The sequence below is a fragment of the Euprymna scolopes genome, chromosome 28 (genome assembly GCF_053919585.1).
Source record: "Euprymna scolopes isolate OS-2025 chromosome 28, ASM5391958v1, whole genome shotgun sequence".
Taxonomy (NCBI): domain Eukaryota; kingdom Metazoa; phylum Mollusca; class Cephalopoda; order Sepiida; family Sepiolidae; genus Euprymna; species Euprymna scolopes.
The window spans coordinates 105,908,655-105,931,327 of record NC_136509.1 but is presented as its reverse complement, the minus strand read 5'-3'; the positions used below and the strand labels follow the sequence as shown (position 1 = coordinate 105,931,327).

General features: G+C 35.2%; 1 protein-coding gene across 2 annotated transcripts in view; it reads right to left on the bottom strand.

Annotated features, from left to right (window-relative positions):
• LOC145249772 (myosin-IIIb-like) overlaps nucleotides 1-22,673 on the bottom strand; it is a 223,606-nt gene that overhangs the window by 25,963 nt on the left and 174,970 nt on the right. For both annotated transcript variants that reach the window (XR_013863576.1, XM_080111695.1), the window contains exons 28-29: nucleotides 6,113-6,193; nucleotides 2,670-2,741 (exon numbers count right to left, since the gene is read on the bottom strand). Coding sequence is in view for 1 of the 2 variants with exons in the window: in XM_080111695.1 (XP_079967821.1) it covers nucleotides 2,670-2,741; nucleotides 6,113-6,193 (153 nt within the window). In the remaining variant the exon portion in view is untranslated. The remainder of the gene's footprint in view (nucleotides 1-2,669; nucleotides 2,742-6,112; nucleotides 6,194-22,673) is intronic.

Below are 22,673 nucleotides of genomic sequence, written 5' to 3'. Positions count from 1 at the left end.
ATTTTAATTTTATTAAATATTAGCGGGGGTACCCGGCGTGCCCGGGTGTTTGTAGGTGTGTGTGGTGTTAAATAAAAAAGAACCCGGGGGTAGGATCGAACCCGAAACCCTGAGGCGAAGTTTGAAAATAAAATCGGCCAGCCAGAATGAGTTAGTGAAAGATGTTTGAATTTATTTAAGTAAGAACCAAATTGACAGGTGCGCGCCCAGAAGTCGTCGAGCGTTACGACGACGACGACGATGATGACGACGTCAATGACCAGGTTTGTTTGTTATAAGCGAAGTAAAAAAAGAAAACACCGTTAAAACTTAAGCGGTGAAAAAAACACAAAAAAACTAACGTAAGGCAAACGAACGATGAAAACAGAAAAAACAACACGTGAAAAATGGCTTAAATAAGCCTGTTTCGATATTAAAATTTAAAAAATCGGTGGGTACCCGGGTGTTTTGGGGTGTGTGGTCGGGGGTGGATAAGCGAAGTAAAAAAAAGAAACAGAAAAACGAATGTTACGTAAAAAATGACTTAAATAACTCTGGTTCGATATTTAAATTTAAAAAATCGAAAAGAAAGACATCTCACACCACGATTCGAACCCAAAACGCTTAGATAATTAACCAACGGGCTAATCAACTGACCTAATGAAATTTGTTCAGTTTTTCAACTATGACGTCATCTGGCGCATGCGTAGAACCGCTCGTCGTCACGAGAAGACCGTTTTTTGTTGACCCCTCCCCTGTCGAAAATTGTCGATTTCGGGGTGAAAAAATGAACGTTTTTGGCCAATTTTTCGATATTTTTTGAGCGAAGGATGGGGCTTCAATATGATACCGAGTTTGTGAATTTTCGTCGTGTCTGTCGAAAGTTTTTAGCAGACACACAAACATACACACATACATACATACATTTTCGCTTTTATATATATAGATATCTTAGTAGGAAATAATAAAGGAAATTTAATTTAAGTACATTCTACAACTTTACAATAATAGTCTAAACAAGTCTGGTAAACATAAGTAGCATTGCAAGCAACGCCATTTGTTCTATGAGAGAAATATTAAAGAATGGGGAGTCGGGGTTAATTATCCTGATCAGGAATCGAGACGAGGCACAGAGAGTCTTAAGTGATCCCTTCGAATTATGACTGCACCTGGTTAATAAATAAAGGATAAGTGTGAGTTGGGCGAAAGGCAGAGCCTATCTACTCCTTAGGCGTTATAGGTTTGTAAATTGGGGAATTCGTTAATGTCACTAGCACTAAGAAGGTTGTCGACTATGACCCAGGCGACTACCCTCCCTGAGTGGTACGGTGCAGTGTCATGGAATAAGAAGCATAGGTTTATATCAGAGCATTCACGCTCTCAGTTAGGTAACCTGGCAAGATCTACAGATCAATCACACTAAGAGGGGGTAACTATGCGTCGGGGTTCCATTTAGGCAGCATTCTTTCATTTGAGCTAACATTGTTAAACATAACAGAATTCTCCTGAGCTTGTATTGATTCGTTCTTTTGACGTCCAACTGACGTAAAGCGCGCATTATCGGCTGTTTAGGAACTTTTTTCTTTTCTTCAGCTTTTTTTGTCCATCTGTTTTTGTCACCTGATGAGGATTCGACAAAGAATCAAATACATTAGTGATATATATGGAAGGTATATTCATTTTTATATTTTGTCATAAAAAGGATCATTAGGAAAATTGAAAAAAAATTATAATCAAACAGAAGCGTTCTGTGTAACAATGTTTTTAAGTATAGATAATTAATATAACTATTGATAATTAATATAAGTATAGATAATTAACATCACGAACATTTCTGTATTTTTGTCGAATTATCATATATATATATATATATATATATATATATATACACACACACACACACACACACACACACATATATATATATATATATATATATATATATATATATATATATATATATATATATATATATACACACTACTATTACTACTAGGTAGACACGACGTTTCCCAGGATCGAATGAGGATCACGGAATATTCCACACTTCGACAAAATTATCTATTTTTCAATCTAATCGATCGATTGTCTGCTCTGGTCGGGGATCCATCACGGTGCACCGGGAAGAAGCTTCACATGCCTCCATGAAGTGATAGTCTACGATACATTGCAGTCTACATTGCAGGGTAGGGAACCTACTGTTGAGTTTATAAAATTATTTTTATATAATGGCTTGAATTAATATTAATGCATTAGTATTAGAATTAATTGATGCAAAATTCAAGTATCATAGTTCAAGTGTGCTCTAAACAGAAACATTAATTTTAAACGCACCTCTGTCTTATAAAAGAACCTACTATTGATTTGATACGCTGGTCATTCTGTGATAAAACTTTTCAAATACATTTGTGATATAAGGCTGTATAAGGGTATGTATTGGTCAAAATCGGACTGTTCTTTCTTTAATCGGATTTTTCGATTATCGATTTTTGACACTTATTCGAGGCATTTCGATACACAACCTATCTAAGAACACTCCCGTACACAAAAAGTAAATTTGTGTAAAATTTTAAATAAAGATCAGCCCAGCAGTTTTCGGAGTCCATACATGTGTACACAAAGGGCCTTTTATATATATGTAGAGATACTTCTTGATCTTTTGAAATGAGCAAAAAAGGAAAATTACTTACCTTTTTGGGATCAATAGTTTTTGATAGTAGTCGTAAATTTTCTCTTTTAGGGAGAGGCGGACCAATCGGCTTCTGGTAAGGCAAAGCATAGTGAAAATTTTAGTTAAATATTCGAAAAGTCTTCTGATAAGTTTTTTGTTTTTTCGAGTTGTAAATTAGGCCAACAAAAACGTCTTGAAACAAATTAAGATAGGGATGCTGGTGTAAAATGAATCATAATAGAAATGAGGGGTTTCTTCGTAACGAAAGAAATAAATGATTGCTTTCAAGCAAATTAAAGATTAAAAAGAATTACATTTTTATCATGACAAAATTTATTTTAAAAATGATGGCATGAAAGATATATTTTAATCGAAGAAGTCGGTTTCCATAAAGATTCAAACGTGCATTCTTGAGCTTTGATAAGCTGCTATTATTATTATTATTGGCTCACATGGAGCTTTCACACAAGTCAACAAACGATCTGATTGGAAACCTGTGGTGTTCTCTTGAAGCTGAGTGACAACAAGTCTCCCCAGACGTTCAGTTCTCTCTATCTCCGATAGCATTTGCAAATGAATTTGTATCATCGCAACAGCCTCTTACCATTGATTTCTCGCCGGCAGTGGCCATTGGTTTATACTGGAATTTGAGTGGCACTAAGCCTCCCCAAAGTCCCAGTTCTCTTTGCGCTTGTCCAACTTGCCCCCATACTTACAAAACTGTTTAAGCGCTGCCTTAAGAAGTGCTTTCCAACACCCTGGAAAACCTCATCAGTATGCGCTGTATTTAAGAATTCAGGTGAAAAGTCATCTCCCTCTCAGTACAGACCAATAAGTCTCCTGTGTGTCATGAGTAAGTTGTTGGAATCCATATTAAATAAAGAAGTAGTCAACCACCTCAACAGAAACAACCTTCTTAGTGACACACAATATGGTTTCCGCTCTGCAAGATCTACAGCAGATGTGCTAACGGTTATATCACATAGGATTAGTGAATCTCTTGACAAAGGTTTCCTTTCCAGGCAATTGCTCTTGACATATCGAAGGCCTTCGATAAGGTATGGCATAAGGGCCTACTTCACAAGATTTCCAGCTACGGTATTACTGGAAATGTTTTCTCAATCATTTCTCTCTGATAGGTTGGTTGATGGGCAGAAATCAGAGGCCCGCAGTATTAATGCTGGAGTCCCTCAGGTGTCCATCCTGGGCCCAACTCTCTTCCTGATCTACATCAATGATCTCCCAAAACACATACTTAAATCATTCGTTGACATCTATGCTGATGACACGACCATCTATGGCAACACATCAAAGGCCGTAAATGACAAAGTTCTCTCTAATTCTCTCTCCTCTGATCTTGAGTGCGTGGTACAATGGGGGAAGAGGTGGCTGGTCACTTTTAATGCATCCAAAACCAAGCTTCTATCTTTACATCATCAACACTCTGATCCCCATCTGGCATCAATTGAAATGGATGGCCCTCGTCTTGGGGAGGCGCCATGTTTTGACAAGCTTCTGGGTTTGACCTTTACTCCTGATCTGAAATGGAACACGTACATCAAGTCTGTTGCCAGGGACGCTGGGAAAATGGTGGGATCCTCCTACCGCTCTAGAAGATATCTCACTACTAATGCAATTCTCTATCTGTATAAAAGCCAAGTGCGTCGTCTGACAGGTACTCGTCTGAGCTCCAATCCCTCGTCCCCCCTCGCCAATCTTTCACGAGAAACACCTGTCTGGCTGAAACTACTGTCAATAATTTTCCCCACTCTTTATCTGTGCCTAAATCCAAATGTAGATTCCATGAGCAAAGCTTCTTTCTTAGAACTGCATGCCAGTGGAACTCTCTGCCGCCTGCCTGTTTCCCACCTGACTACAACTTGGACGTCTTCAAGTCCAACATAAACAAACTCCTGACAAACCGCCCCCTTAAGTAAGACACTCTATCAAAATCCCCAATACTAATGATTACTACAATACTATTTCATTGATTACTGTACACGCAATAACCCTTATCCCTGAGTGGCCTTCGGGCCTTGATAAGTGGTGACCTCCATGTAAAAAAAAGAGGCCTCGGATATAAATTTAAATCGTAATGAAACAAGTGTCAGCCTCAGGACGGAGCCCTTTGATCTCTTAAAACTAACCAAAGTACAATAATAAAAACAATGAAATTTTTTATGATTTTTTTTCCTGAACACTTTCTTTTTATAAATAAACTAATTTCAAAACAAATTGGGAATTTGTAGTAGGATCAACCCACAGATGTTTTAGCGAAAAAAAAAAGCGCAGGGCAAGTCAAAAACTATTGGCAAATTGTATGACAACCGATCCCCACAACACACCAAACTATTAGGGCTTCATGCCTAAGGATTTCCATCTTTTTGCTTATCCTGTAACGCTAATTCTGGCATTCCGGAATATGTATATATATATATATATATATATATATATATATATATATATATATATATATATATATAGTCATCCACATACAGTAGTGTTTCGCTGTTTCACAGCTCATCGGTGATTTTAAAGAGCGTTTCTCTCTATCTAATCGTTTAAATTTTTCGAAAATAAAATCATTTTAAAACAATTATGTCAACAGAAAAGGCTCAGTTTTCCTCCACGACAATACCTGACTGCATGTTGACTAATCGACCCTGCAGAAGTTGAATGACTTGGGCTGCCAAACTCTGCCTCTTCTGCTATACTCTTCAGACATTTCACCTATCAACTACCACATTTTCATACATCTCGACAACTTTCTGCATGAGAAATGCTTCAAAAAGCTAAGCTATATTAAAAATACCTTCAGCGACTTCATCCCCCACCAGAGCACAATATTTTTTACGTTACTGACTTAAATACACTTGTTTGCGTTAGCAAAAGTGTGTTGACTCTGATGGTGCTTATTTCAATCCATAAATTTTTGCTTGAGTCGAAATATGTTCATCTGAATTTAAAAGTCAAAAAATACATGGACTTTCTTATAAAAATGTAGTAAATGATTCAAATCACTCACATTCATTTTTATTTTTGAAATTTAACTTAGATATGGAAAAGTAAGTTAGAAGTGAAATTTTCACCCGGAATAGTTATTACAAACATTTTTCCATGTGTATCATTTTCTGAGTAAAGAGAAGTGGGAAAGAAACGATGCAAGTTTGGATGGTATTAATGAAAATAACCTAATAAATTTGATACGTTAGTATATAGAGGATGTTTTCACCATTTTGCTGTTTTCTAAATTATTATTTTAGCTAAAGTAATTGTGATGTGATGGAAACATATTTGTTGTTTGATTGTATGATTAGATTGAGAAATAATGGTTTATTCAATGATTTATCGATAATTAATTGAGGTTTTATTGGTGTTAGCTTGAATGAAATTGAAATTTTAAAAGCAAATAAAAATAATAACCTGATGCTTCATTATGTAATTAATTAAATTCTTACATACCTTATTTGCCAGATTTTCAGAAGTTCTTATCTGGTCTCTCTTGGTCAGGTTTTTTGCCAGTTTATTTGACATTTCTGTATTCTAAATGGAAAGAAAAATAAGTTTCTTAAACATCAAAATATTTTTTAATATTTGCTATTGAAAGAAAAGTTAATAATAATAATAATAATAATGATAATAATAATAATAATAATAATAATAATAATAATAATAATAATACATAACTACAAACCAGTAGCCTGTTTATCAACCATGTAAAATATCCTAACGACACTACTGAGAGAACAGATCTATTATTCTCTTAACAATCGTGGACTACTGCCCAAGGAACAAGAAAGACGCCCGACCAGTTAAGTATAAATCTAAAGATTCTATACTAAATAAAAAAGCAGGAAAAGAACATGGCCATGGCATTAACTAATATAAGAAAGCCTACGATAGAATCCCTTAAACATGGATAATTGAATGCTTAAGAATGTAAAAGTTATCTGAAAAGATTATTAATATTATTAAGAAAATATTAATATTATTAAGAAATTATTGATATCATTAAGAAAGCAATGGTGACTGAACTCATAGCTGGAGGACAACACCTGACTGATATAATAGTAGAGAGCATCATTTTTCAAGGAGACTCTCTAACACTACTATTGTTTCTCATAGCTATGATGCCACTCAACAACATGCTTCAGAAATGTGATGCCGGATACAAGTTTACAGATACATAACAAAGAATAAGCCACCTCATGTACATTGATAATCTTAAGTTATTTGTAAAAGTGCAAAGAGCAACTAGAAAGGCTAATAAATATGACTAGAATATTTAGTCAGAACATTTGAATGGAATTCGGAATGTAAAAGTTTGCACTGAAAACCGGAGATAATAGAGGATATGGAACTGCCATACAAAGACGGGATGAGAATGTTTAATGAATATGATATCTATAAACATTTTAGAATTCTGGAAGCAGACACCATCAAAATATACAGAAATGAAAAAGAAGATTGAAAAGGAATACTTAATAACAAGGAAACTCTTAGAAACAAAAGTATATAATAGAAATATGGTTAAAAGAATAAACATCTGAGCAGTATAACATAAGATACTCTGAACCATTCAAAGGCTAGACCAAATAAGAACTCAGACATCGTAATCAGAAGATTCGGAAACTGATGGCCATATACACGAAAGATGATATTGACCGAAATGAACGAATGGGAAAAGAACTAGTAAGATTGTGTGGAATACATAAAATAGACTTGCAAAAATACATAATTCAGAACAAAGAAACACTGATCACTGCAGCAAAAGATACAATCAAAATGAACAATACAGGAAACAGCAAAATCAGAAACAAAACGACAAGTGAGAAGAAAATAGCTGTATGGGCGATTCATAAAAATATCAAGAGAAAAGAGTAACGAAAATACCTGAACATGGCTAAGAAAAGTACCCTTTGAACAGAGAAACAGAATCACTACTAATAGCTGCAAAGAGCAATGCGATTAGGACTAACTACATGAAAGCTGAAATAGATAAACTCCAGGAAAACAACAGTAAGCCATATAATAAGTGAACACAGTAAACTTACCCAAAAAGAATCCAAGAATACATACCACTGCTTGAGAAAAGCAGTACACTGAGAACTATGCAAAACATTGCATTTTTAACATGTAGACAAATGAAACAAAAACCAGAGACAATACTTGAAAACGAAGATCACAAAATCCTCTTGAACATAAAAGTACAAACTTATAAACTCATCCAAGTAAGAAGACCAGGCGCCATAATAATTAACAGGAAGGAAAGTATCTGCCAAATTGTAGATTTTCCCGTCTCAGCAGACACAGGGTGAAATTCAAAGAGATGTAAAAATGCTAATACATGGAGCTGGCCAGAGAACTGAAAGGAATATGCAACATGAAGAAAGTCAATATAATACCGATAATTTAGGGGGGGGGAACTGGAAAAAAAACTAGGAGATTTTTTAATACACAGACGGCAATGATAAATACAGGTCAAATATTAAGGATGATTCTCAAATGCAGAAATCAGCCCACATAAACTAACCAAACATATGAAATTTGCAGCAAAAGTAAAACAAAAACATTAATGGAAAACCACATGAATCAAAGGGAATTGAGATTGCAAGAAATCTCATAGACTGTGACCCCCCCCCCCTCAGAAAAAGCATCACTCTCGGATGATATCACGCAAAATAGCTGAAAAGGATCAGGGAGAATAGAAACACTGGGGAGAGAAAATAATAACTAGACCTCCACTGAAAAAGTATGGAGTACTGGGATCTTTGGGAGATTCTTTGCCACCAAATACCAGTGAAAATCAATATATCGTTGTCAATGATAAGCAGCTGTTGCGCTAACACAAAGTCATTTGTAATGGTTGTTTAAAGAGATGGAGAGTATTGGTAATCTGGAGAAACTTGTCCCTCAGACTCAAGTTAAAAGCATCGATTATTATCAGTGAGTAATCTCTGATAATGACTTGTGCGAGAACCTCTAGTGAGTACATATAATAATAATAATAATAATAATAATAATAATAATAATAATAATAATAATAATAATAATAACCAACATACATTAACATACAACAGATAATTTTAAATGTAAAAACAAGAAAATGAAAAACACAAATGCAAGGGAAGCTAAAACAACCGAAACCCCAATAAACTGACGCTCTCCACAAACAAACAATCTCTCTCTCTCTCTCTCTCTCTCTCTCTCTCTCTCTCTCTCTCTCTCTCTCTCTCTCTCAAACACACACACACACATACACGTACACACACACACACGCGCACACATACACAAATAAATAAATAATCCACAGCAAAAGCAACAACTATAAACAGACAAAAGCTCCTAACAACAAAAAATTATTCTCAAAAATACCAGTCGTATTTGACTTCAGCCACAACACTAACAAACTACTCGATCACTCAAAATGATATCACAACAGCAAAAATATGAGCCACTATCAGCATGATATACAGCAACTCATCAATCAGTGGAAACTCCCGGAGCTGCATCATCATCATCATCGTCGTCGTCGCCATCATCATCATCATCATCATCATCATCATCATCATCGGTTTTACATTCATTTTATATTCTCTCATGTGTTGGACAGCATTTACAAATTGACTTCCAAGCTAACTCATATATTTTATTTAAAAGTTATTTCCTTTATATTATTTGGATTATTCGGACTTCTGTTCTTATCTTGAGTGTTATTCTAACAAGGGTAACACTCTCTAGTTCTGTCAGCCATGACCTGATGGAAGTTTTAAGTAATTCATAATTGTATTCTTAGTATTGCCCACAGTGAAGATAAAACCTAAAAAAAAAAAGTTTAACAGAAATATTCCCAAGTTGGACAAGATACACCTGAAGAAGGTCAGAAGTTATATCAGATGATATTTTGTAAGAATAACACTCAAATGAGAACAGTCATCCCAATAATCTAAATAATATAAACCATCAACCCTCATTGCAAAACTTCAGAAAAGCATTTCTTATTTGAGGCAAAGAACTTTTATAAGCTGGATTCCCTTCTTGATATAACTCATTGAAGTGATTGGAACCAGTCACCTTATGAAGACACCATCTCTACATGATTGCCCACAAAGGCTGATTTAGCGATAACAACAGCATATAATTCGGCGACGTTTATCAAACAAACGACCTGCCTGTTTAAAGTGGCAATTCATAATAAATGATGGACTCTCGTCGATTTCGACTTATTAGTGACTAACAGTTTAATGATCAGTTCAGATGTTTGTTTCAAAGATAACAATTAAGTCCGGTGTGATTTGCAAATAAGACCACAAGTTGAGCATGAGTGATGACTGTTGAGGATGGCTGGTGTTTGTGTGGCACGTATTTTAGTCCTTACTTGTTCTTCTTTCAGTTTGTTCATACGATCTGCTTCAAAAGTGTTCATTTCCTCCTAGCACGTACGTCATCATTTGTTCCTATTGTGTCAAGTTCTCAAAAGATTTAATTTAAAAATTGAGGGCCGAAAGATTGTACTTAAATTTTTTCTGATGTCGAATAGTCTGCCAGTCCTTCGTTTACCACTTTTACGCTTACTATAAGTCAGAATTCTTTGTCATACGTTCATTACTAATTCTGACAACATGGCCAGATCATCTAAACTGCGACTGGATAAGAAACGTTTTGATATCGCTAATCATACATTTTTCAACAAATTCATAATTTGGGACTATCTTTAAGTGCATAGCCACATATAGATCGAAGGCGTCATTTATGGAATATGGTAGGTTGAGTTATCTGTGACCAGTAGAGGGTCTAAGTTTCAGATACAAACAAAAACGTAGTAGAGAACAGCTTTATAAACCTGAATTTTGGTGTATAATCTGATACTTCTATCATTGCACAGGCGATGGCTGAGTTTACCAAAGGCATTAATATCAACCGAAATGCACCACACTCTCGCTCCTCAAGGCAACAAAACATGCAATAAATCTAGAAGCAAAGTATACCAACACATCACCACTAGCAACATATTCACATCTTCAGATACCAACATCCAACTTAAACTCTCCCCTCTTTCTTGTGGTAGCCTTAATGTGTTTTATCTAATATGATGTACCAAATGCACAAAAGACAACTACATTCCGCCTAAGTTTTAGCAATCACAACAAAAATCATTAGAGAAAAATACACACGCTACACAGTAGAAATGCGTGTGTCATCTAAAAACGCAGCAACATAGATAAACATCAAACTCATAGCCTCTGATTTTAAAACACAATAACGCAGACACAAACACGAACCAAAACTTACTCTGAGACTCAACGCCCACATCTTAGAACTGAATAAGGATTTGCAACCTTTAAATGAATATTCATTCTATAAACGTACAAAGTGACCAACATTTTCTCACATGGGAGTTAATCTATGTTCAATGGAAAAATAATTTATCTTTTTCTTATCAACATTTTCCTATGTTTTTTATATTTCCACTATCTTCATATTCTTGCTTTTCCTATGTATATATATTATTTTAACTTTCTTTTCATAGTAATTTATTACTCATTTCATTACACTTCATTTTATTCTAGTATATTCTTCATGAAACTTTAAAAAGTGTTTGCTTCCCCCATAATGTTCTTAATTGAGAATATTTACTTGTGCAAACATTATCCTTAATTCCATTATACCTCTCTCGCAGCGAAGTAATTCTGGTTCAAAATATGTTACATTAAAAATAAAATTCTCTTTTATCTCCCCGTTCTCTCCTCCCCATTCAGAATAACACTTCATAGTTCTCTATATATTTAAGTCTTGAAAAATGTCTATGGTACTCCTTACTTTTTTTAACTCGGTCTCATTTCATATAAATGTGTGAAAATTCAGAGATATGTGTTTTTTTTGTTGTTGTTTTTTTTATTCAATCTTCACCCCAAACAAGGCAAGTGCCACTTTGAAGTAGGGGGCTACTGTCAGGGACATAATTTGCGGGGGAATTATGAAGGGAGATGAGTAGAAAGATGTTTGTTCACATTACACTTGAACTTCTGCATATCAGTACAGTTGGGAAAGCAGTAGCCCGGAATGGAGTTCCAAAGATTTGCAGTTCTGGGGAAGAAACTATTGGTTAAAAGGCTTTCTTACACCTAGGGATCTCTACTGTAAAGGGGTGGGACTTAGTTGCTTGTCAGGTTAGTCGGGGTTAGTCACGTCGAGGAGGTACAAGTGCTTGCAGTTCGTCAGAGCATTCATCATTAAAGTATTTATAGAACAGGCAGAGGGATGCAACATTTCGTCGATGGGACAGAGGCTGAAGCCTAGATGTCAGTTCAGAACCTATCAGGTTGGCGGTTCTCTTTTGAACCCTGTCCAGGAGTGAGAGATAAGCAGCAGATGCACCAGCCCAAATGTGACAGCAGTACTCCATACATGGGCGAATGGTACAGGATACTTTCAAGTGTAAGTAATTTTCTGGCATGGTAGAGAGAGCCCAACATCTTTCCAGCAGCCTTGGCAATGCTCTCAATGCATATATTCCAGTTCATGTTCCCTGTAAACGTTAGGCCGAGGAGTTTAAAGGAAGTACTTTCAGGCAGTGTGTTCTTGGCCATTGCTATTGGTGGTAGAAAAGGTTTCTTGTAGTTATTGAAGGTAACAAGCTTAGTCCTGGCAGCATTGAATGTGACCATCCATTTTTGTCCCCATTCCACTATAGATTGGAGGTCATCCTCTAGTGTTTCTGCCATTTCCTTAGATATGTCTTCATTTGTTTTCCCCTCATGCCTGTTATAGAGGGTGGTGTAATTGACAAATATACCCATCTCCGAAACAATTTTATCAGGGAGGTCATTTATGAATATCAGGAATAATAAAGGTCCAAGGATAGACCCCTGGGGTACTCCCGCATTTATAACATAATGTTTGGATGTACGATGGTCGAGGACAACTTGCATTTTTCTCTTACTTAAGAAGGATTTAATTACATCCTTCTTAAGTAAGAGAAAAATGCAAGTTGTCCTCGACAGTCGTACATCCAAACAATACACACTAATCACATTTAAGCATTTCTTAATCTTATTAAATATACTAATCCCCAATAAATGAAAAACTATCGCCTTGATGAAAGTGATGAATATTAAGGGAGGTAATCGATTAAATAAAAACCAAGAGAGATAATCGAATAAATAAAAACCAATTAAATGCGTAATGTTTCGAAAGAGAGGTAAACTTCAAGCAACGTTTAAGCAAAAATAAAGCAAACAAAAAGAAAGCACATTTAATTAATTATTCCATCTCCACGGTTTGATAACTAAAACTACAAAAATAAAATGATGGCACAGGTGTAAATATACTTTGCTTTATAAATAGTGATTGTTCTCAGTAAAATGTGTGTCACCATATACCTTCACCAAAACAAAAAATAATAAAGTACAATATGATTGAAAATTCAACCATGCTGCAATCTATATATAACATTTGCATACCATAAGGCTGTGTATAAAATATTGCTGCAAAACGAAAAGAAGAAATAAAATGTGGCTGCTCCATGAAGGCTTATTGCAGTGTGGAATTCTAATCATTGGTGCTGTTGTATGCAGAACCATATTCTGCTAAAAATATACTCACGAGCTGTTTTGTTTTCTCATACTCTAAGTAACCATCAGAGAGTAAGTCAGAGTAATTACAACAACCAGCCTCCTACAATTAAAATATCAAGACATGCAGGCAAGGTATTCTTTCTACTTACAGTAAAAGGTATCTGATATATAAAGAAAAGTCAGTCAGATTCTCCAACATAGACCTAAATAGCATTGCATTTAACAATCAATATTTAATTTTCCTTGGACAGTCTAGTATTTTTTTACAGTAATTTAATCCCAAACAAGGCACAGTGCCATTTGGACGGAAGTGGCTACTAATTGGAACAAAATCTACAGGGATACTATGTAGGGAGTTGAGCAGCGAGATATCTGTTCACATTACCCTTGAACTTTTGCATGTCAGTACAATCAGGAAAGCAGGGACCCAGAAGGGAATTTCAAAGTTCATCAGTTTGACAGAAAAAACGATTAGAGTAGAAGGCTTTTCGGCATCTAGAAACCTCGACAGTATAAGGGATGAGATGTTGCTGCTAGACGCGTTATTCAGGAATAGATACGTTGAGAGAGCACGAGTGCTGTGAGTTCATCAGTTCCATTACAATACTTCTAAAATAGGCACAGGGATGCGACGTTATTGGAATGGGACAGAAGCTGAAACTAGGCTGATAGTGTGGGATCTATTAGGTAGGAGATTCTTTTTTGTATTCTGCCAAAGAGCGAGAGACTAGTGACAGATGTACCAGCATAGATGGGGCAGCAATACTCTATGCATGGGCGAAAGGTGGCTTTGTAAAGATATAAGATACTCTCATGTGCAAGTAAATTTCTCAGCAGCTTACTCATGATGCACAGGAGACTTATTGGTTTACATTGAGAGGCAGACAGATCACCTGAATTCTTAAATAATTCTTAAATTAAATAATGGGCATACTGATGAGGTTTTCCAGGGTGTTGAGAAGCAATTTTACTTAAGACAATGCTTAAATAGCTTTGTAAGTATGAGAGCTAGTTCTAGTTGAAGCTTTTTCAGCACTATAATTTGAATACCATCAGGCCCAGTTGCTTTACTGGAATCAAGGTTTTTGATTAGCTTGGCAACATCATGCACAGATATTTGTATGTTGCATAATGTGTTTTCAGATTTAGGAGGAAATATGAGGAGTTGGCGGCCTTGATCGCATAGGGTAGAATTAGCTGCAAAGTTCTTGGTAAAGTGTTTGGCTTTGTCTGATGCTGACGATATTCCTTCAGGTGTATCGATGATGGTTTGGATAGAGCACACACTTCTGTTCAGGACTGTTTGTTATCTGCCAAAACTGGTGGGAACCAAGCAACTGCTCAGCTACTTTGGACTAGACAGACTGAGGATACAACTCTTTCGTGTTCTTTATTATTCCTTTACAGTGGTTGCTAGCAGTTCTGAAAGCAGCTTTAGTCTCAGTACATCTATTACGTTGGAAGCAATAGAAAATGTGATTCCTGTGTGCAATCGCAGCAGCACATTCTGGACAGAACCACGGCTGGCTGTTAGGTTTTTGATGGAAGTTTTTGAAGGGTATGAAGTATTCTATACCTACAATTAATCATTCCGTCAGGTCTAATACTATAGAGGACACGTTCTTTTTAAATATGGAACACAGAGATAGATCTGATATAAATGTACAGAAGCTATCCCAGTTAGCCATAGAGTATCGATATACTATACCATGGAGAGGTACGTCTAAAGACTTATTACATTTCGTTTTTATCTTAACTGATTCAACTGAGTGGTTGGAAGATCCCAGTGGAGACAGAATGGAGGATAGGGCAAGTTGTGAGAAAAAGGTCTAGGAAGCTTGCATACTGATCATTAGTGCCGGGCACACGGGTGGGTTCATGAACAATCTGAGTTAGGTCATGTTCGAATTCATTTTGTCTATGGATGTTAAACTGATGAGTTTGAATGAAGAGCTTTCAGGTAGTGTGTTATTAGTCATGGAAATCAGGTGTACCGGAAATTATCAGTCTGTGTCCTTTAAAGAAAAATATATGAAATTTAATTCGATTTCATCAATTACGTTTTCTATCCCTAATTCTTTCAGTAGCAAACTGGTTGCCGAGGAGTAGATATTAATCAGCCTAAAAATGGTTTAAATTTTTAAATTGTTGCAAAGCATTCATATATTTTATACTTATTTATTTTAATAAAAGTAGTATTATAATTTTAATATGCACATCGTCATATACATGTCGAAAAATAATTTTTAAAGAACAGTTAATTCTATGACTTCTTTCTCATTCTAACGTACATGCATTGTATTCACAATTTTACAATAAAACAAATCGTAATTATTACTAATTTGTTTTAATTGCAAGTTATTATTTCCAGCAGCTTTTCTATTAAAGGGGCGTGTTTTCAAAACTTTGAAAGATGTTGGAAAAAATACACGTACTTATATACCAGCTGCCTTATTTTATCCATGCAATCATGTTCCGTGATAATTTATTTTAAATGATTTGCATTTTTCTAAATAAAAATAAGTCGACCTTCTTGTGAAATACAACTTTTCTTCATTTTTATCGAATGTTATAAATATTAACATTTTATTCATTTACTTACACTGAGCTTCAATAAGCATACAAATAATATATCATACATATTACAAACTTTACTCCTACAATGCTTTCGTACTAAATATAAAACGATACTATTTATTCTATGATTAACTATGTTGTGTTTCCACAGATAGATTATGAGGGAGAAAGAGAGAAAAAGAAAGATAGAGAGAAAGAAAGAAATAGAGGGAAAGAAAAGACAGAGGCATACCAACATTGTTCTTATTTGGAAATAAGAATTGGCTCTTGTTAAAAATGCTCGAAAAAAAACTATGGAGAAATAATTAACACAAATTTTAAAATATTAATTTTTCAATGTTTCCAACCTGTGGCGGGTCATTTTTACAACATGAATTTTATTACGATGAAATCAACTTAAGTATACAAAGATTTATGAAACAGTAGAGGTGAGGTTGACCGGTATAGCTGAAGGTATGGGTTAGATAACAGTGTGCAAACAGGATGTTGGGGAAACGAGAGGAAAGGGATGAAAACAAATTGTAAGGGAAAAGAAAAATAGATTGTAAGGGAAAAGAAAAACAGATTGTAAGGGAAAACAGATTGTAAGGGAAAAGAAAAACAAATTGTAAGGGAAAAGAAAAATGGAGAAGCTAGTGATATGTATCCTCACTACAAACTTCGTCCTCCTTTCGTCCTGCAACTTACATATTTTTTCGTAGCTTTCCATTTGTTCTGTGTAACGTTCCATTTGTTCGCTTCGGCCACTTTAGGGGGGGGGCAAATTTATAGATGTTTCATTTTAACAATTTGCACACCTCGGCTAGGATTTTAAAATGGAAGTTGGAGTTTCCTTATAACACAACACTGCAAAGAGACTTTGAAAAGCCCAGCCATCTATCAAAAGCTAGTCTAGTCTTTATTTTTCGCTTAACTTTTTTCAGGCCAAACTCTTCTTAGAAATATTTTTTAGATTCTGGTGGATCATTGTATCAAACGATGAACAAACGAGCATTTTTTTTCTTTGATTTTTAGATGGGTGCCCATTTCCTCATGATAGTCTCGAAGCTATAAATTTTGAAAACGTATGAAGTTTAAATGACGTAAGTTACAGAGTCATGCCAAACTCGTCTCTTTCGGCTACTCACATAATCAGAGCGCTAAAGATAAAATTAGTCTATATTTTTGTTTAATTATCAATGGGATTGAGGAAATTCCTAACATGTTCTTTTTCATGCATCAAATCATCTTTATATGATTCTCTGTCCGTTAGTTAGCATTTTGTCGGTCTGCACGCTTAATTTCGAAATAGCATTTTCATTTGTCTGACATGCTTAGGTTGAAAAATCATTTTTAGATGTGTCAACTCATTTCTTAAATTCTCTGTCTGTTAGTCGCCCAGTCTGTCATGCTTAAGTTTGAAATAGTATTGTCATTGATTTGTGCATTTTAGACGCATCCATGCATCTCAATAAAAGGTTCTGTCCGTCAGTCGGTTGTTTGTCATGCTTAAGTGAAATGTAGCGTTTTTAGATAAATAGTAGTTTTAAAGACAGGGGACGGGGATAGAATTTCGAGTGGAATTAGTTCGATGAAAGAGTATAAAATCTTTTAGTATCTAGGGACCGTTAGAAAGAAGGGTGTGATTTTACTGCGTCAGGCGTCTTCGTAGTATTTGTTGAGGGTATTATGTTCAGTAAGTTAAACAGAGCATATTTCGTGGAAATATTTATAAAATGATCACACAGATGCAATAATGAATGTGGCAATATGACAGGGGTTGGAGCTATGCAGCCAGTGCAAGATCTGGTAGGTTGGAATTTCTTTTTCGCACTCTGTCCAAAAAAGAGAGGCTAGTGATTGATACAGCAGACCAGATGTGGCAATAATCCTCCATTCACGGGTGAATGATGATTTTATTGAGATATTTGTTTACTCATTTTCATCCCAAACAAGGCATATTGCCATATGGACATAAGAAACTATTATTTAGAATCGTGTAGCAGGGAACTGAGGGGAGTTTAGTAGTGAGATATCTGTTCATATTACATTTAAACTTCTGCAAATTAGTACAGTTAGGAAAGCAGAAAACAAGGAGAGAATTCCCAAGTCCAGAAGTCTGAGGGAAGAAACTATTAGAGTAGAAGGTTTTCTGGCATCTATGGACCTCAACAGTATAGGAAGTGGGGTTTTTCTACTTGCCAGGTTAGTCAAGAGTATGTACTTTGAAAGAGCACGTGTGCTGTGCGTTCATCAGAGCAAATTCCATTAAAATACTTGTAAAACATCTACAAGGATACGACATTGTTAGAATGGAACAAGAGTTGAAGTTAGGCTTATAGTGCAGGACCTATCAGATTTCACTCTTTTCTGAACCATCTCTAAGAGTGGAAGACTAATGGCAGATGGTTCAGCCAGATGTGGCAACAATACTCCATGCATGGACGAATTCTGGCTTTGTAAAATATAAGATGCTCTCTGTATTATGCAGTTGTGGAACACAAGAAATTATTTGTTATTTATCTGTCTACCGATCGATCTATATATCTATGTGTATTATTGATCTATCTGTCTATCTATCTATTTATCTATCTGTCCATTGATATTGCAAAAATAGGTTATATTGGCAGTTATTTATTGTTTAGAGATGTTTGATAAACTTGTCAAAACTATAAATTGGACAAGTTGCACCGGAAGAGTGTTTGATAGCTAACTCAGAAGGACATAGTTGTCACGTGGTTCTAGTTGGCTGAGAAAAATAGATGAGTTGGATTGAGGACGTCAACAGAAGAAGATAATCTGAAAGGGGTCTCCTCTCAAAGGGGGAAGCATCTCAGACGTGAGACGTGTAAGAACTAGCCACCAGGTAAAGATCGTTGATCGCTCTTCTGCTAGACGTAATGTCTGGGAGCGAATAAACAACTATAAAAAAAACAACTCATCGTTTTGAGTATCTTGCATGCGTCTTCTTAGTCAAGAGAATCAACTCCCTCAAGATGATTGAAGAACCCTCCCAAAAGGCAGCAGCAGAACTATGTATGCCACGTTTATGTATTCGTGTTATATGCCAACACACACACACACACACACACACACACACACTAAAAGAGACTATTAACAATCATGGAAGGATTAAAAGGGTTAAAGAAAATAATAATTATACACTAAGAAAATGTTAAGAATACACACCTTGACTGAAACACGATAAGCTAGGGTTCAGTTAATGAAGAACCACCATAGATATTTAGTGACACGTGCACACATTCAGATGAACTCTTCGTTACATACATACGATAGTATGATCATTCAGTGTATATACAACATACGTCATGTTGGTATCCCCATTATATAATATCTGGTGTGAGTGATTTTCTCGCATGATAGAGGGAGACACTTTCTTTGTAGCAGCCTTGGCAACGTCCTCAATGTATTTGGTGAATTCATATTTCCTGTGAATGTTAAGATGAGGATTTTGAAAAATTTGCTTTTAGGTAGTGTATTATTTATCATCCTGTCATTTTGAGCAACGGTTCCTCAACTTGGGGTCAAGAACTTAGGGTGATGTCAAACAATATAACAACATTATTGGCTTTCCCGGGTGTCACGCAATTCTGTTATACTGCAGTAAGGAACAGATCTAGAAGTGAAATGGGTCAGGAATGTTACTGTGTTAAGGAATGTGATACAGAGAAGTTATATGTGCTGCTACCCGTTGCATCTATATAGCTTGAGAACCCAAGTCGTCTACTGTGGTAGACATTAAAATCCCCAAATACATGTACTTGAGTGTTAGTATCTAAGGAGGGTGCTGTATCTATACTGTCAGAGACATGGTTGATTAGAGTACAGTCTTGATTCGAGGGAGAACGGTAGAGAAAATATAAGTAACTAATGTAGTGTTGTGAGGCTAGTCTAAAGCACATAAAGGTCTGGTCATCTGATTCTAGACTGTCCTCTCTAGTTAATGAGAGGGTATTATGAATGTTGACTTAAGTCCATGCATATATCTGGCTGGGTCCTTGCAGCAGGGCGGATACCGGGAAGGTATTCCTCCTGTCATGGTTAAGCGGTTTGAGGGGATTGAGGAGAATATGTGGGTTTCACTTAATACTAGGACACAGTTTACTAGGAGAAAAGTTTCTATATCATCTAGGTTACTTCTAAGTCGACGGATATTTGTAAATGCGAGTTGGTTTTGTTTGGGCTGGTGTCTAGTTTAAACGTGTTATCTTTTATTTATTTTGCTTTGTATTTCATTTCATTTCAAGATGATTGTGGTCTCAAGAAAGTCCACCAGAGAAAACTACAGCAGAGAACTACAATCATCTTGATATTATATTTGAGTTTGTTTTTGTTGTTTTTTATGGGATTAAAAAGTTTCTATAATTTTTTTGTCGTCAAAGTGTTTCTAAGATTTTCTGTCCGTTGGTTAGTTTGAAATAGCACTTTCGTCAGTCAGTCACATTTAATTTTGAAACAGTCTTTTCGTCACTCTGTCATTCTTAATGCCATTTTTATATTCATCCATACATCTTTAATTAGAAGATGCATATATTTATTTGTCGGATCATAACATTTAGATTACTAAATGCAGAAATTGAACAAACACATCTTCTTACAGTCATCCTCTTAAATAATCAAATTCTTTTCATTTTAAACCATCGTTGCCAATTCTCACTGTGTTGTCTCTTTTAAAACAGAATAGAAATTCGCCGCCTATCACATCCCAAAGGTCACTTGATCAGGGTTATCGAGTTGGTTAGGAGGACAGTGACACAACACACTGAGAATTGGTAGCAATAGTTTAAAATAAAAAGAATTTGATTATTTAAGAGGACGACTCAGCAAAAATTAAACTTTAAAACAACCATGTTCTTGTAAGCGGGGAAACAGCCTTGTGTTATTGTGTTCCACAGGCCTGTAGTTCTTATTATGAAACTTTGCTCATGGAAATTGTGTTTAGTTTTAGGTACACTGGGGAATAAGAAAAACTATTTGCAGTGGTTGTAACTAGACGAGTTTTTCTTGTAAATGTTTTATTGGCGGGGCATATATTGAAGCTTACGCGATCACCTACAATAAAAATAACGATCGAGTCGAGAAAAACCTTTCTTCTTTGAAAAAGAAACATTAAGGAAGAGAAAAGGACATATCGACACTTAAAGAATATTCAGGATTTGGAGGGGGGTTCTGTTTTAGTTCCGGCAGATAATTCTGTGAAACGTTAAACAGAATATTCTTTTAGTTTATTGTAGTTTTTTGTTTGATTTTGTTGTTTTTTCATCTTGAAATTATGAACTTGAACTCCTCATAAAATTGAAAAATCCTTCCTCTTTTTGCAACACAATAACAGCTTACGTCCTTTTAGTGGTTGGTTGACCATCAAGCCTAAAAGAGATGAGATCAAGCAAAGCACCGTCTAATAACATCTACAAAAGGGGAAGAAAAAGAAGAAAAACAGGGCTAAAATGTCTTCATAGCTGGATAAAATGAATTTTTAGGGTGTTTTTATGTTTTAAAAATATACGTTTTTTTTTTTTTTTTGAAGAATGATCATGTCGTGAAAATTCAACATTGGTATTGGATTTTCAAAACTCTGCTCATCTATAACAAAAAAGAATCATATAATAAATTTTCGAAATTGATCAAATAAAAGACAAAGTTGTTCAAATAAAACACCAAGTTATTCAAATGATTTTTTCAGAGTTGATCAAATAAATTTGATACAAAATTTTTAACATTGAAAAGCGTAAAAATTCATTAGATTTCAAATTTAAAAACAGAAAAACATAACAATTGTTAAATTTATAGAAAAAGTCAAAACAATTTTCAATCAATTACCAGGAAACATTTGAGAAAAATATTTATAAAGATCTACTCTTGTAATATACATCCCCTCCTAAGTGTATTTTGCAAAATATATGTAAATATTACATTGAATATTTGTAAAAAGCATTAACTCTTTGTCAACTGTAAACTTAAGGTGGAGAGAAAATAGTTTTGATTGGACATTTCTCAAGTGTTGGACATCCATTAACCAACATGCCTTGGATCGGAAGGAATGGCAAAAAATAAGTCACGTAGGTTCGCAATCTGCACCAAACGAAATATGCGACTCATGAATGAAACTTAAAGGTTGGATAAAGGTTATTTCGTTATGTTGATGACACCTACTTATTTGAAAACGAAACGAAAGCGGGTGCCATTTTTGCATATTTCAATACCCTTAATCCATTCCTAAAGTTTACGGTTGACAAAGAAGTTAATTCTAGTCTTCCAATGTGAATGAACTAGTAGCTAAGACTTCCACGTTCATGGATCTTTATAGACGCTGGGACTCTTTTTGTCCCAAAACACAAAAAATAATCTAATCAAGACACACGTAGGGCTTTAATGATTTGTTTTAAGCCCTATCTAGATGGTGAGTTTAAATAAATAAAAAGTTTAAATTCATCATGAGGCCACTTTTTAATTATGGCTATCCATTAGACATTGTGAAATCCACAATAAAAAATAAAGTTTGATTTTTATAAGATCACAGAAACTAAAGTAGATAAATGTCCTATTTACTTTCGTCTGCCTTGGCTAGGTAATATTAGTGATAGGTTTGCCAAACAAATAACACTAGCTGTTCAACAGTGTTATTTTGCATCGAATCTTCGTGTTGTTGTTGTTGTTGTTTTTTTTCTACTAGAGTTATGTTATCATTAATCTGAAAAGATGCCCTTCACTTACGCATATCAGAATAACTCTATTGTTTATTTATTTGAATGTATTATGGCTCGCAATGTGTTGGATAGTTTACATTTTGTGTGTACGTGGCCGCACCTATTCATTGATAAAGTTTTGTTTTTAATCCTATTCCACGTTACCGCGTTACCAAGAACATA